This window comes from Dasypus novemcinctus, chromosome 13 (assembly GCF_030445035.2).
Source record: "Dasypus novemcinctus isolate mDasNov1 chromosome 13, mDasNov1.1.hap2, whole genome shotgun sequence".
Taxonomy (NCBI): Eukaryota; Metazoa; Chordata; class Mammalia; order Cingulata; family Dasypodidae; genus Dasypus; species Dasypus novemcinctus.
Genome location: NC_080685.1, coordinates 48264961 through 48282446, shown reverse-complemented (window position 1 = coordinate 48282446; position 17486 = coordinate 48264961). Strand labels below are relative to the sequence as shown.

The window sequence follows — 17486 nt, the reverse complement described above, 5'->3', positions numbered from 1 at the left end:
AGTTTTTTTGCTCATTCTCTCACCTCTTTCAGGTTTTGCTGCCCAGATACCCTATTTAAAATTCCAACCCATGGCTCCTGACACTGTCTTTTTCCTGTTTTACTTTTCTCCATAGCACTTAAGTACTAGATAATTTCATATATTTATCTCATTTATTATCTACACCATCCCTATACCAATCCAAAGACTGTAAGCTCCATGAGAATGCTGTTTATTGGTTTTATTCAACAGCATCTAGAACCATGCCGAGCACATTGTAGGTTCTCAATAAATACTTGGTAAGTGGTTGAATGGGTGAATGGATGAATGGATGAAAGGAACATATAAAATGAGTGAACATCAAAAGATCTTAGCTTGAGTCTTTCCTTAACCCCTTTTTAGCTAAGGGGCTTTAAGAAAGTCCTCACTGAACCATTTGCCCTGTTCAGAAAATAAGAGAATAAAATAGGGCCTATTTTACAGGATTGTGAGAATCGTAAGAGAGAATAAATGTGTATTTATTTTGTAATTATAAAGCCCTATACAAATGTTAGTCATGAGGAGGAGGAAGAAAAAGAAGAGAAAGACTTGAAGAGGCTTATGGTCACTGAATGAAATAGATCAAGAGTACAAAAAACAGTTTCCTTTTTTCACAGTTTTGAGTATTTCTAGGCTTAGTTATAGGGGGTTTGCTTTAAACACTGAAAGTACTCTTATTTACATTATATTACATTGCCTTCTTTAGTGAGTTGTAGGGCAGGAAACGTCTAATAAAGTGATTCTCAAAGTATGGTCCACAAACCAGTGCTCAGCCATAAACTTTGTTACTGGTCTATAACCTTTAAATCCAGAAATTGAGTAAGCATTTAGACATTTATAGCAGTTTGATAGAATTATGTCTGTTGCATCTAATAATAAAAATTTTGGACTTCTATTTTACATATTTTTATTTCATTTTTATTCTACTTTATAAAAGTATTGGTCCTTGGCATTTTGGAGTATAAAATAAAAATCTGGTCCTCCACCACAGATAGTTTTGGAAGCCCTATTCAAATAAACAAAAGGATAATTTTGATTCTACATAAGCAAATGGTTATTTAGAAGTATGTAAAAATCCTTATAATGTTGAATTTAGCATCACAAGTTATTCTATCTCTGGATACCTCCTTTCCTCATTTATAAACAGAGATGAGAACATTTCCCAAAAAATTAGAGACCAGTAGTGTTATCTGGAGACGCTGCTAAACTTTCAGTATTAATAATTAGCTCAATAAATATTTATCAAGAGTCATGCTCAATAAATATCAAGTGTTTTAGGTACTTGTACACATAGTTTCTGAAACTATGCACAAATTAACTCAAAAAGTTAACCAGCTCAGATGTTTTTCTTAAAGTTGTACTTTAATCACCAGTCACGATAGTCAATGATACATATATGGCATTAAATATTACTAGTATGAAGGTTTGAGCCATAATTGATTCAAATACCTGTCTGAATACATTCCAATTCTTCTCAGTTTGAAAGTTGTAACCCATGACAATTTGCACAGACGTTGTGCAGAAACTAACTTATTGGTTATGGCAGGAAAATTGGGATCTCTAGATTCAATAACACATGTCATGCCTGTTTCACAATGCCACATGAATCATTTCAAAAAGGATCCAAATTTTTAGACAGAGTAATATTAGACTCTCTTGTTTTTTTTGGAAGATAAATTGGAGTTTTTGAAGATGTTATGTATTGATATGAGTATTTATATATTGTGTGAATAGACCCAGAATTGATTTTAAGAGTAAGAATAGAGCCTAATTTATTTTGATCTAGATTACACTTAGATAATCTGGGTTTTAGGGCATTTTCCAGGACTGTAGAATGATTTCATTACTATGTAGAAAGTTGGATCATGTCAAGAGTTAAGTGATAAATATTTTATTTCTTCTGGTTGAGACAAGTCTGATTTCCTTTATTATTGGAGTTCACCAGAACAGATACTTTTGGACTCTACACTTCAATCACTTAGAAGTTAAAGGTTATTTCCTTTGACCATTCTGTCATATGTCCTTAAAGGAACATTGAAAAGGTAAATTCTGAACACCTTTGCAATTTACCCATAATGTAAAATTCACTTTTTTCATGATATATAACTTTGGACCAATTTTTAAGTTATCAAACATATCATAAAATGAAGAAATCAACTCTGTTTTGTGAAGAGAGCAATATTTTGTAGCTGGCCTTTTCTGACTTGTTTATTAAAAACTGGAAATGGGTAGGATAATGTTTTCCAATTAGGAGGTTTTTGGTTTTTGTTTTATTTTGGGGGGTTGCCCTTATGATGGTTTCTTTAAGAAACTTGAAGTAGTTTTGGGGTGGTTTTTTTGTTCTTTTTTAATAACATGGTTTGGAGTGTTTATTACCAAACTGTTAGGGAATTTCACACATCTGTTTCAGAATGCAATTCCTCATAGACTTCTGCCCCGTTTCTCAATTTTAATAGGCCTCCTTTATCCTATAAAGAAACCTGCGTTTTCTTACCTGATCAAGTGAGCAAACAATAGGGGTCAGATGTGGCAAACACTTTAACAAAAAGCACATGTCCAGCCGTCAGGGTGAGGTCGAGTCATATCAAGATTGCTTGAAGTTATTAATGGCAGTAAAATTTATGCTTCCTCCTGTTTTCCCAATTAAGTCAAGAAGCCTTTTTTCTTAAGATTCTTCTATTACCAGCTGGTTCCAATACTGTGTGTGTGAATTTTGCCTGGGGTGTCTCCATTTCTATATGGTAAGAGTTGACCAAAGTATATTAAGCCAATGATGTGAACCTGTAATAGCTAGAAAGCACCTATTGTTAAGGGCTTCATTTCAGTCCTTATCATTTGTAGCACAAATATGCATATTTTATAGAGTGTATTACAAATAACTTGTAGTATGTTCTGGATGTAATAAAAAATCTACAGATGAGGTAATAAAATAATTGAAAACAGAAATATTTGCAAAATAAGCTATATGGCAAAATGTACAGTTGTACATACTAAAACAATGAAAATCCAGCAAAAGTGTAGCAGAGCTATAATAGCTTAATGGTAAATTTAAAATTTCGGTTTCTCATAGCTTTGAAATTATTTAGACTCAAAATTTGTTTTTCCATAAATTGTGGTATCACAAAATTGTTTACACTTGATATTTTCATGCTAATCATTGTAACCTATAAATTCTGTCATTCCCCCCCTTAACTTTTGGTTTTTAATCTAATTCATCTCAGCTCTTTATTGGATTCAAAGATAGAGAACCCCAAACTGTAGACAAATCTGTTATAAAACAGAAAACCATCTGGTATAATTGTGTTTTTAAGAATTGATTTGTCCAAATTTAAATTTAAGGCTATCTAATTGTCCTTGATATACATCTATAGTTTATGTTCTAATAAGTTAAGCATAAAGGTATATGGAAATCTAATAAAGATGTTCTAAAATACTTTCAGTATATGTTTAGTATATTTCAATATAGTCAATATATATGTTCAGTAATTATTACAATTATCTTGTAAGTGGTGGTTTTCCCTGTGATAGTTCATTATGTTGATAGGGCTTTAAAGGCTCTAATTCCATAGTAAACTTTGTCACTTATGATTTTTAATCATGTTGCAGTCATACAGATTTCTAGGGGTAATATATCACCCTAATGCCATTCTATTCTAATATAGGTATCCTATATTCCCACTTTTCTCTGATCTTTTCATGGAGTGTTTGTGACTTCAAAAAGGATTCTCTAGCAAGAAGACATGGGGCATAGAAGGGAGTGAGAATCTGACTAATAATGCCCATAACTATGTTCTCTGTTTTTACAAGTTTTGAGCTGGGTCTACTCTCAGAAGCAGAAATTTGGCTTTGAGTTCTGCTGTTCAGAAATCATATTTCTGCTTGACTAAATTGTGAATGGAAAATCCCAAGTGTCTTACAAAATTAGTAGCTGAATGACTTTTTTACTAATCACAGATGAAAAAGTTGAAAACACTTAAAATTCAAAACCTATCAACATGTGTTTTGCCCTTTAATTGGCAGAAAATCGATTGTGAGAACTGTCCAGAGAACTGACTTTTTTCCTCCTCCAGCTGAATTACAGCTGAAAATGTCTTTAAAAAGAAAGGAAAAAAAAGGCAGTTTCTTATAAACTTTTGATTGAACTTTATAAATGCAATAATTCCCACAAAACCAGTTAACTGGAGTTAATGACCAGTTTGTTAAGGAATTAACTGCCCCTCAGCTGGGAAGGACCAATTTTGGGGGAATGTCTGTATAAGTGCAAAAATAATTCAGTAATACTTTTCAAATAATGATCCAGCTAATTAATGGTAGAATTCCTGTGGAAATCCTATTGAAGTACTTATGACCTCTGCATTTAATAGTCAGTGAGTTCATCATGATTCATCTTTATTACTATAAATACCAAAGGCATCATAATAACTAGGCTGTATTTTTCCAACCCACCCTTATTACTTGAACAGATTTGACTAATCTACCTCCAGTCATTAAGAACCTAGTTCTCAAATTATTCAGTCTTTTCACTGCTCCACTTAAAATTCACAGAGCCTTTGGTGCTATGCCAGCATATCGACTGTTGGCAGGCTGTTTTTACTTGGGATGCCATTAGGGAATAATTGATGTCTATACATCTTAAAGGAGCCTTTTTGAAATGCCTACCATTTGTAGGATGTGGAGGAATCGTAGCTGGTTAGCTCGAGTTTATGGTTCCTAGTGATGAATTCTTAGGGAAAATCCCCCTCTCTTCCCCAGTTTCTTCCAGAAATTCATTTTGGGTATATAAAATTTATTTTCTTGAGGCATGTTTTGCAAGAACTCAGATATCCTTTCTTCCAATAAATGAAAGGAGTAAATAGCTTATAATAAAGGATAAGCTCTCGAACCATTTAATGTCTCTTAATGGCTGTTTATTGTGATGTGATCTGCAAATTAGCCAGAGAGCTTCTACTATGTTCTGTACACAGCTCTGTATGAAGAGGTGAATTCAGGCTAATTCTGAACATCTTCCCACTCCATGTATTCACTGTTATCCTAAATTGGTTTGTCCTTTTGTTGTAGCTGACAGAAATCTGCTAGATGCCATAAAATTAGATTAAATTTTTATCAATTAATTTATATAATCATTTATGATTCAATGAATAAGATACCTGTATTTTATATAGTGTAGTCATCATTTATAGATTGGTTTTCATTAGGGGAGAAAGAAAATATGTGATTTGCAACAATAAAATATGATCTCATCAATATAGCATATGGGTAAGATGATGATTTATAAAATGTTTACATCTTTCTTTGAATAAAAGAGCAAGTTCCAGTTTATACCTTTATTTTCATTCCCTAAATTTAAAAAAAAAATTTGTAAAATAATCATGTAGGTATTTATGTTCTGATTCTATCTAGGAGAATCTTTACCTAGACAAAAATCAGAAGACACATCAGCAGCTTGGGTTAGCTAGACCTCTGAATACGATAATGTAGTCTCTCAGATCTCTCATCACCTCCTGTCACACCCTTTCTTCAGGGAAAAAAATACGTCTGGGTGTTGCACTAGTCTTACTCCGGTTTCTTTCGCTCAGCTGTGCTCAGCCCATAGGAGGGGGAAAGTACTCCTGCTCATATAGGTTTTATTTGTCTGGACCATGCTGTGTAAAGGTAAATCAGTTAATATAGTTAATAATGAGGTTTGTCTTTAGTGTTCTTAGACGTCTCTTTCTGACCTTTTTATTTACATGGCAGCCCATCATCTCCACCACCATTCCCTACTCTGAGAGTAAATATTCTGTAACAGATAGGAAGCATAAAAGGAGAGACTCATAGTATTGGGGGGTTGAGGTGGTCTATCATTTTCTTCTCTCATTTTATTTTCATTAAGGAATTTATATCTACTCTTCCAAGCCCATATATTGGGAATCGCTGAGCTTTTTAGGAAAGTGACAAGGTAGGACAAGTGGCTTAGCCACAGGCTCACAGTATACCACTGGACCCTTCCTAGCTCATCTCAGAGAAATATTGTCTGTCTCTCCAACCTACTTTATTTCTAACTATATTTTACAGTTCTAGTCTTGAGGACAGAAAAACATAAATGCAGCATGTATATAGTCAACTGGTAAAACAGAAAAATCTTATTGGTTTATTGTGTATCAGACTCTATATGCTAATTGCTTTACCAGGATTCTCTCACCTAATCCTCACAACCCTCTGAGGTAGATATAGTTAATTATCCTTATTTCACAGATGAGGAAATGGAAGCACAGAGAGTTTAAATAACATGGGTCAGTGGTAGAACCACAATTTGAACCCAAGTGCTCTCTTGCACAGACTGAGCTCTTAATCACAATATTATACTGTCTATACCTACAACCCTACTAGTCTAGCTTCTAGGAGCTTCTAGCTCCTTGCTTTTATCATAAAATCAAGCACCGATTTGATATCAGTTATCCTCCAATTTAGTATGAGTGAGTTTTAGAACTTAGGTGACTATGGGTCTAGTCCCCAGAACTGCTTAGAAGATAATGCAGTTTGTCCCTGTCAAGAACTTCTTCATCATTGATACCTACTGTGTCTGGCTCAAGTCTACTGAGAAATATCTTGATTGTCTTTCTGCATTCCATCTCCTCTCTCCCCTCATCTCCTAAAACCATCTTTCCCAGAATTCCCAGGTCCTACACAGTCCCTTCTAATTGCATCTCCTTTCTGTATTGTACCACTAGGTAATGATGAAAATAACATTTATTTGGCATTATTGATTTCACTTTTCTGCTACCTCCTGGAGGGCTTAATAGAAAGTGTATGCATGGAGTTGGAATCCTAAGTTTGAATCCCAGTTCACAGCTGTGGTTCGTTTTAAAAGATTTATCATCTCAATTAATGTAATTGCCTCATCTCCAAATAAAAAATACTGACCTGTCTCTTCAATTGTTGTAAGGCCTAAAAAAGAAAATGTATTCTGAACATGTAGTAGTAACAGTATCACTGTTTGCTTAACCTTTCTCTTTCCTTTTCTCTCAAATTGTGGTTTTAGAAAGATAGGTTGTTTACAGCATTGCATCCCTTGAGCATCTGTTTCCTTGAGTCCTTTACTTCTCAGCATACTTTTTGGTATCCTAATCCTTTTAGATAAAGATTATGGGTAACTGTTCAGAGACTTTTTTCATATAGCATCACAGTTAGAGATAGAGTTAGGTATAGGAAAACTGCAAGGAGCTTTCATCTTTGGCCATGTGTATTAAAAGAAAAGGAGAGGGAAGGCACATAAGAGCAGAATTAAGACTGGCTGCAGAATGAATTGTCCTACTTTTTGAAAGATATTTAGTTTTTGCTATGTAAAAGTAATAAGAGTTATTATTTCTGAAACCTGTTTCTTACTTTTTAAAAATAATTGTAATTTTGGACTCTTCTCCAGATTTTCTATTCTAACACCTACCCCTTACGCTGAGTTGTCCTTTGGAAGCTGTATATATCCTTAAATCTAGAGGACCTTCTCTGATATTCTTTTTATGGCGTGTATGTCTCTTAAAGGGAAGCATTTCATTCATCTCACTTTACATGAATGATGAACCTTAGGACATTGCTTTTTAGAGTCCTTTCATTGACACTGGCAGCAGGCAGACTCTCTTAGAGCTTAGAACAGCTTCCTATTTCATTCCTAGTCACAGAGTGAGTTTTAATATTTTTAATAATATACTTTATTGGAGAATCTTTTATATTGGTTTTTTATTTCTCTTTATTTCTTTTACCATTTAGCAAGTTGTATGGCTTGGAATCCTACTTTTCATTGAATCCTTTGCATAGGAAAAATATTTTCAAATATTATGTTGTAAAAATTGAACACTAATAACTGTACCCACAGCTGAAAAACTGAAAGACACTTGAAGAGCAATGAGAGTGAGACATGAATTCAGAATATGAGTTTGCTTTGGGAAACTATTGAAAATATTTAAAAATATATTCATGGAGAACAAAATGCTCTGAAGGAGAGCCTGAGCAAAACCTAAGGGATGCCTGTATCCTTGGGGAATAAAGTTGGGATTTTTCATTTTTAATCTACATATTTTGAAACCTGTGCAAAGTTGAGTTTTCCTATGGCAAGTGTGCTTTATACTAGAAGAAGTATAAATTACTGCCTTCAACAGTGTAAAAATGTGGTTTATTAAAATCATAAATTCATAAAATTATGGATCTTTTATTCTTAGGTTTCTCTGATTCTAAGAATAAAATGATGAAATTAGGAAACACTCAGTCTCTTATTTGGAATAATTTCACAATCTTTGCATTACAATTTCCTCCAAAGAAAATTCTTACCACAAAATACCTGGTATAATGTAATGCTATATTTTCTGAGCTATTACTTGTGTTTCTGACTTCCTGGTCATTATCTTAAGATTACTAAATATATATCTCTCATTATGTCTTAACATTTTATCTAAGTCTCTGGTCATTAACCTTAGAGTCTCTAACTCTAATTCAGGTTTTCTCTTTTCTATAGAATGTGTACTGAAGTTTTTCAAACAGTAGAAATGACCTGAGATTTACCTAAAATGACATGGTCTGCACTCTATTCTGCTGTCAAGTTTTCTGTAAATTATAAAGCTGAAATATCAGAATGAAATACGTAAATATTATTTCACACATAAAATTTATTTCCTGCTTATGTTGTATTTCCAAGGGGTTGAATTAAGTTATAGATTTTTAGGTAAGGTGAAAATACTTACTAGTATCTATTCATCTGACAAACATATAATAGATTTTGTTTTTGTTTTATCCCAAGGAGTTGTTTTACATTGATATTGAAAGCAAAAGGGAATAGGCTTTTACCACTCAATTTTTTAAAATGCATAATTTTAAAATCTGGATTCAAAAGAATTCTTTTAAAAAATGTGTTTTGTTCTCTCATGATCTCTATGTATTAGTATTCATATGTGATAATATCGTAAGAAACAGTTTCACCTTTGGATATAAACAATATTTAACTCTGAGAGTGCTACTGTAACATAACCTGGTGAAGATTTTAGAATCAGTTCCTGCTCAGCCACTTAGGAGACTTGTGTGGCATATATTTATTTTCCTCAAAAATCCAGCTTCCTAATCTAAAACATAGGGATGGTAATACCTATCTGACAGATTATTTTAAAGATTAAATAGCATGCAGTAGGGTTAGTATGGTTCTTGATGTGTGGTACATGTTTCAATAAATGATTATTTTTAGTAAACCAGTATTTATTAAGTACTTATTTTGTCCCATATACTGTTCCTGAGGCTGAGAATACTGCAGTGAATAAAGTTCTTGCTTTTATGGAGCTTATATGTTATAAAAATATTTCAGGTGTTAAGGAAGAACAAAGTAAAGTTGGGAGATAGAGGGTCCCGTATATAATTTTCACTTACTTTTAACAGGCACTTAAAACTCCTTGAAAGACTTCCTCTCAAAGCTGAAGCTCTCATAGAACCAGTAATTTCTGTCTTGAAATATGTTTGTTTAATTGTTTTTAATCTCTGATGTTTAAATGTTAAAAATACAGTCAATCAGATATTTATTGGGCAATTTCTATGTGCTGTGCTAAGCCTTATGAAAATACAAAACTTTGTGTCCTCTAAACAATTTCTGTTTTAAGAATATATGCCGGGAAGTGGATGTGGCTCAAGTGGTAGGGCTTCCCCCTACCATATGGGAAGGCCTGGGTTTGATCCCTGGGGCCTCCTGATAAAAAAGAAAAAGAGAAAGCATGCCTGTGCAGCAGGCAGGTGCCCACACAGTGAGGGGAGTGCCTGCGTGGTGAGCCAAGTGCCCACGTGGTGAGCTGAGTGCCCACACAACGAGCCAGTGCCCACACGATAAGCCAGCATCTGCACAGGTGTGTCATGCAGCAAGATGATGAAGCAACAAAAGAGAGACAAAAGGGAGAATCAAGGTGAAAAGAGGAACTGAGGTGGCACAAGTGACTGGGAACCTCTCTCCATATCAGAGGTCCCCAGGATCAAATCCCAGTGAATCCTAGAGGAGAAAAACAAGAAGAAAAGACAGAAAGAGAAAGAGAATACAAAAGATCACACAGCGAATGGACACAGACAGCAAAAACAGCAGGGTGAGGGGAGAGGGAGGGAAACAAAAAGAATATATGCCTTATGTGTGGAAACAATATGACTAGAAAACAGTATTTTTTAAAATGACAAGTATTTTAATAATTCTGTTCTGTGGTAGACATAAGGATAAAGGCTCTAAATTTATCCTCTGTGTTAAAATGTATTTTAAATTTTTCTTGATGTATCTTTTGCCAACTAAAATCCCTTATATACTTAATTTTCTAAAACTCCAGATATCCTCAAGGATTTCTCATATCCCATAATTTTTAAAAATGAAAATTGTTTATTTGAGTAAAACTTTTAGCTGAACAACTTTTCTATCTCTAATTTTGTCACTGACTCTGAGTCCATAAAATGTAGTCTCTTTGAAAGCAAGTAAAAAGATTGCATGACATTAAAGTCCCATTTCATTTTTCAAATCTATAATGTGTCATTCACTTTTTTTTCCAGTTTCAGGGTATATAAAACTAGAATAACTTTACCTAAGAAGTTCTGAGACAACCCATAGACTATACTTAGTTTTGCATTTATTATTTTATAGGCATGTATTTATTGGGGTTTTTTTTTATGTTACAAATGCTATTCTACTTCCTTCATTTTGATAGTTTTTCCAGTTTCTGAATCATAGTAATAAAATTAATATTTTAGTTTACTACTTCTTATACATCATTACAGTCATTGAATTGTGTTAATCACATATTTTGATAAAATACTGAGTGGGAGACCAATGTTGGATTACTGAAAATAATTCTTAAAATTGTGGTTAATTTTTTCCCCAAAAACATAGATATTGCAAGATAGGCATTCTCTCTTAGAAATTAGTGATACATTATAAATAACATACATGTACTCCAAACTTCAGAATTGAATTAGGAAGCTCAAAATACTTCCTTTATATTTGATTTGGTAGTTAAAAGCATTTGTGCATTAATCTGAGTGTATTATGCCATGTATATATATGTACATATACACACATATAGATAGGTAAATATAGATTTACTTCACTGTGTCCACAATGTTATTTTTATTCCCAGGAAATGAAAACTACAAGCAAATAGCAATGTGTGTTCTTTACCACATAAGCATGGATGACCGCTTTAAATCAATGTTTGCATACACTGACTGTATACCACAGGTAAGTAGTTTAAGTGTTTTAAGGAAAGCATTCAAGAAGTACGATTTTTTACTCTCTTCTCTAGATCTTGCCTTATCTACTTTTCCTTTTAAATATATGCTTCTTATTAATAATACAAATTTGTTACAGAAAATTTGGAAAACACAGGAAAGTATAAAAATGAAAATAAATTTCTCAAACTCAAAGATATTTAATATTTTTATACATTTCCTTCAACATACTTGAAAAAAATCACATATTTGAATAAAAGAGTATATATAATTGTATAGTACCTTATTTTCTTAATGCATTTTAAGTATTCTTCCATGTCACTGAACATCCCTCAAAAGCTATTTTTCATAGTTTTATAATACTCTATTGCATGGATGTGCCATAATTTAACTATTACTAAATTTTGTGTTTAGATAGTTTTCTAGTTTTTCACGTAGACAAATGTAAGCAAATGAAATAATGTGAAATGAATATTGTAGTATATAAAGCTTATTCATATCTTGGAATTTTTCTTTAAATTCCTAAAAGTGTAATATCAAATACCAAAAGGTATAAATACTGTGTATTTGATATATTATGCCCAAATTACCTTCTAGGAAGGCATAAGTTTATATTTCCAACTAACATTTCACTTTTGACAGCAATGGATGTTATCATTTCTGTAAAAATGTGGTGTCCTATTTCTTTATATTTACATTTCTGTAAAAATTACTGAGGTTGAACATTTTTTTCATAGTTTTATTATCCATATTCTATTACAAATTGTTTATTCAGGTCCCTTGCCCATTTTTCTTAATGTATTTTTATTTTTAATAGATACGTAGATTACATAAAATGTTACATAATAAAATATAGGAGATTCCCATATGCCCCACTCCCCACACCTCCCACTTTTCCCACATTAACAACTTCTTTCATTAGTGTGGTACATTCATTGCAATTGATGAACACATTTTGGAGCATTGCAACAGAGCATGAATTATAGTGTACATTGTAATTTACACTCTCTCCCACTCCATTCTATAGGTTATGGCAGGATATATAATGCCCTATATCTGTCTTTGCAGTGTCATTCAGGATAATTTCAAATCCCGAAAATGCCCCCATATTGCACCTCTTTTTCCCTTTCCCTCCCTTCAGCAATTCCAGTGGCTACTGAATTTGTATCACTGATATAATTTCTTCTATTCCTTGTCCATTTTTATATTGCCATTATAATATTTTTTATTATTGGTAAGTAAGATCTATGTATTTAATAACTATTTTAACTTTTTGTCATATTAAAAATATTTTCCAAGTTTGTCATTTGCCTTTTTATTTTGTTTATGGTTGCTGATTTTAAATGCTTTGTATTCTTTGATGGTAAAATACCAAAATTCTCACATTATTTTGATAGCTCTGCTCTCAAGAAAGATTTTTGGTATAACTGAGTTGCTTGGTAAATTTCATGTGTTATGTCTAATTGTTTTGAAGGAGTTTACTGATTTTTTACATGGAATATGTTATAAAGGTAGAGATTATATACATATATTTATGCTCTTAGGAAATTTACATTCATAGAACCACTATTGGACCATAAATCTTTATTAAACTGAACTGCACTAATTTGAATAGATGATTGGAACACTAGTTAGGATGATTTTTAATATTGCCTTAATTTTTTAGAAAATGTTTTTCTAAAACAGGAAAAGCAAAATTGCAGGATAAATATTCAATAAAAATAATACACTTTCTAAAACACTTTAGAAGAGTGAGTTGTAAATCAGACAATTTCTCTTATGAGTTCTACTAGGCAATTCCTTGTTTAGCTTAATGTGAGTTTTTTAAATTTGTATTACTTGAAAATAATTAAAATTTTAAAAATCATAATTTCCCATTTTATTCATTTGTATTGACCATCTTCCTATTCATTCCAAATTTGTGAAACATTGCTAAAATTGAACTTGCTGTTCCAGAATTTTAACTTTACCTACATGCAATTTAAAAAATTGATAAACTCTCAAGGATAATTTCTTAGCCTTTAATATCAGAAGATAAACTAATTATGCTTGTTTATTGGAAATAGACATCCTTCACAGAATATAGAGCACATGTTACCTAATGAAACAGGGCTCTTATAAAGATAACAGATATCAGACTGTAACCAATGCTAAGCCTAATCAAACTTTTTGTCAAACAAGTTTTCAATAAAAGAGTAGCTATGTCAAAGGGAGATTACAGGTGATTTACTATGGTCTCACTCCATATGTTCCAAGGGTTTCTGCTTTGCAGTTTCAAAGGGTGTTCCTTTCCCAATCCTATTTAGTGTCAGAACTTCATTGACTACAGAATATGAATTGGAAAACAGCCAAACAAGGATAGTATTCTTGCCTAGATTGTTTTTATCCAGATTAGATTAAAAAGAGAATAAAGTCAAATAAAATAGAAATAAGTGCAAGCTCGAAGGTGTTGGAAAACTTTTGTTAAAATTTGAATTTGGAGTTTATCCACCTCTTTGAGAATATGTAATCTTAAATATAAAATATAAATTTTATTTTAAATGAAAGAAGCAGAAATAAGGGCCTTTTGAGGTTACTTTGGAGGCATTATTATTATTATTTAAACTGTAGAAAATTCCCTCAGAACTTTTCAGGGTCAATATTCATGAATGTTTTCTTGCCAGATAGTTTTCTAACATCAAATATGTCTGCATTGGAGTTTTTGAACATTATATCTCATGACCCAAAAATCTTCCAAAATGCACTCAAGCATCAAAAATTTTTACTTATTTATTTTAAGTTCAACTTTTATGGAATTATTATATGAAATTATGTTGTAAACATCCAGCTTTTTTAGTGTGAAGACATATTTCGAGAAAATTAAGTGATACTCTAGAATATATGTGTTTCTAAAGGGCTTTCCAACCTACAACTTATACTTCAAAGCTCAATTTTGACATATTCAGGAAAAATTGGACATGCTTTCATTGCTACCCAGTGCCAAATTCGTTGCAGAATAAAAGAATCATGGGAAACAAATCAGGAATTAAATTGAAATCTCAAAGCTTTTTTCAGGAATTAAAAAGCTACTTCTTTCAGAGGTATTACTACTCAAAGTAATGTTTATAATACTAGTATAACTTAAAACTCTTTAGCAACAAAAACTATTAACCTTCTATTAAAGTTATATCCAAGTTTTGGAATATCTTAGAATTAATGTAATATTCTGTTCACTTTGAAATTATGCATGTTAATTTTTGTTTAGTAAATATCTCCAACTATTGCACATGAATTTTTCAAATGAGAAGTCTAAAACAAGACTCAGGAGTAATTCCTATTTTATTGATCAAAAAGAATTGTGGGCATATGGTTGTAGTCTTTAGTTTCATTAGACAGTATATGTAAATGAGCTCTATAAGTACTATAGTACAGTAATATTAGGAAAACATGAAGTCTTCCTTATTTTGGACCCATTCATAGTCTGATTTAAATATTGCCTTTCTTAAGCATATTTTATAGGATAAACCTATAATTACATTACAGTTCACTTTTATAAAATATTTAACATACAGAGTAGGTGGTTATATACACAACATGCCTCATAATCTCTCCCCATATTATATTACTTTGCTTCCTTTGTACTTTATTGCTTCTAATTATCCAATATATTCAACTTTTCTTTCCCAATTTTGTCACTTCTGCAAAATCTTTGTGCCAGGTCAAGTCTTTCTTGATATGTGTTCTTAATGATGTAAATTGGTGGATTGTTTTAGGTAAGCAAACTTGGAATAAACAGGAGTTAATGGTTGTATTCTAATAATAGTTAAAAGTACACATTAACAGTTCATTGTTATTTAGACCCCTGAGATGCATGCTTTGTTTAAATAGGTGCAAATGCCATCCAGATGCTTATAAAAGTATTTATTGGTAGTAGAAAGGCCAATCAAAGTACTTGGTTAGGTAGTGATGTCATGGTGTTATTTAATATTTTACCCTAGTACAGTGTGCAAGAATATTCATAGCTATCCACATGTTTTCCACCACAGTTGTCCTATGTGGCCCCTCTTTGATCTACATGCTTCTTTTTAGCTGAATGCTGGTAAACGTCCTTTCTGACAGCCCCCTTTGCTCTTGCCTGCCATTATCTGCCGAAGTTCAGAAACCAGAGCATCACTTCAAACAGCAGAGTCAGGGAGTAGCCAGTCAGAAGAGATTCCTGAGGCATGCAAAGTTCTGGCATAATCATTCAAAGATGTTTGGGGAGGAGGTGGGGGTGGTAGAGGTGTATGTGAATACAGAGATCGGTGGGGGTTGGCCTCTGGTCACTGGTAAATAAGTGAAGTCAGGTGCCAGAGAGTCTAGACACAGTGATTTCAGTCGTGGGTCTTTGGTATCTGATACTCAGTATGGGACTTGTCTGATTGAACGCTATTGCCTCTTCATTCACAGGCTGAAGCCCTTTTAGTGCCTTCTTGTTAAATCAGTAAAAGATGACAATGGACACAGTTTTTTTTTTTTAATCTAATTTTAATATTTCCTAGTCAGCAGCAGTTACAGTTAACTTTTGAAGTGCCATGAGTAGCAATCAAACTAAATAGAGATAATGTTGCATGTGAAGTTCTAACTAAAGTATTATTTTAAAATGTGAATGTAATTTAAATTGAAGTGTTTCTCTTTATTATATTGAAAAACTAATTCTATATCACTATATATTCCATTCACATTTATTCCTAATTTCTCTTGATTTTTGAGAGGGATTGGTAAGATTTCAAACCATGCATTATTAAAAAAAAACAAAGAACTCATGAGTATTTATTTCTACACAGAATTTCACATAGAAATTACCAAAAAAAAGTAATGATTTCAATTTTTTAAAATATATTTTTATTTATTTTAAAAGATACATAGATCACATCAAATATTACATTAAAAATATATACGAGATTCCCATATCCCCCCTCCCCACACCCCTGGTTTTCCCACATTAACAACTTCTTTCATTATGGTAGTACATTCATTGCATTTGATGAATATATTTTGGAGCACTGCTGCACAGCATGGATTATAGTTTACATTGTAGTTTTCACTCTCTCCCACTCCATTCAGTGGGTTATGGCAGAATATATAATGTCCTGCATCTGTCCCTGCAATATCATTTAGGACAACTCCAAGTCCTGAAAATGCCCCCATATTACACCTCTTTTTCCCTCTCCCTGCCTTCAGCACCTTCAGTGACCACTGTCTCCACGACAGTGATATAATTTCTTCCATTGTCAGAGTCACAGTAATTCTGTAGTAGAATACCAGTAAGTCCACCCTAGTCCATATTTTATTCCCCAAAACTAAGGACTCTGGGATGGTGATGCCCACTGCACCTCTTAATTGAGAGGGGGCTTCAATCCCACATGGCTGATAGATATCAATAGCCCAGTTTTTAAGGGCAGTTTTCATATTACAAAGGTTAATTTGAAGTAAATTATTCTTGTTAGCAACAATTATCTTGCCTTGTTAAAGCAGTGTTTTAATATAATAGATTTTCATTATTATAAAACTGTTGGTAACAATAAAAGCTTCGAGGAAATCTATAGTAGATTTGAATTAGAGTATAAAAAACATGCTAATTACTCTAATTACAGAATTGTTAATCTGTTAAATATATATCGAATAAATTAAGATTATTTTATGATTAGCATAGGATCTTTTAATTCTGTAGCATTTTTAAGCCTTAATGATTCTTTATCCAAAGTCTCCATTAACAGCAACATCTGTGAGTAAAGAGCTGGCCTCTGGAAAAAAGCATAATATATGCCAACCATTTACTTGGGATAGAGTTTTTCAGTTTCCAACATCCAGTATATGTTTTGTTAGAATTATACCTAAGTATTTTATTTTAGTTTTTGGAGCAATTGTTAATGATATTGTGTTTAATATCCAATGGTTTTATTGGTAACATATAAAAATACAATTGATTTTCATGTATTGTCCTTGTGTCTTTTTTGAAATTCAGAAGTTGTCTAGAACTAACAGAGAGAGTACTCAAAACAATATTTAACAGACTAGGGTCTAAACAGTCAATAAATATTTATTATGCACTTTCTATATACAAAGCTCTGGGCTAGATTCGTGAAGACATATCGACCTAAAATGGTAATTACCCTGAGATAAAACATAAGAAAATTTAGAGGTTATAAATTTTAGGAATAACTTCCATGGATTACTGCTAAATGGCCTTGGTTACCTACCTTTTCCTCTTACCTTTTTGGCTGCTGCTTTTCAGAACCATC

The 17486-nt window shown here is 32.5% G+C and overlaps 1 protein-coding gene across 5 annotated transcripts in view; it reads left to right on the top strand.

The window, feature by feature from the left end:
- The window catches only part of KIFAP3 (kinesin associated protein 3), a 232873-nt gene that overhangs the window by 147270 nt on the left and 68117 nt on the right, over positions 1 to 17486 (top strand). For all 5 annotated transcript variants that reach the window (XR_011645490.1, XM_058310103.2, XM_058310104.2 and 2 more), the window contains one exon: positions 11133 to 11233. Coding sequence is in view for 4 of the 5 variants with exons in the window: in XM_058310103.2 (XP_058166086.1) it covers positions 11133 to 11233 (101 nt within the window). In the remaining variant the exon portion in view is untranslated. The remainder of the gene's footprint in view (positions 1 to 11132; positions 11234 to 17486) is intronic.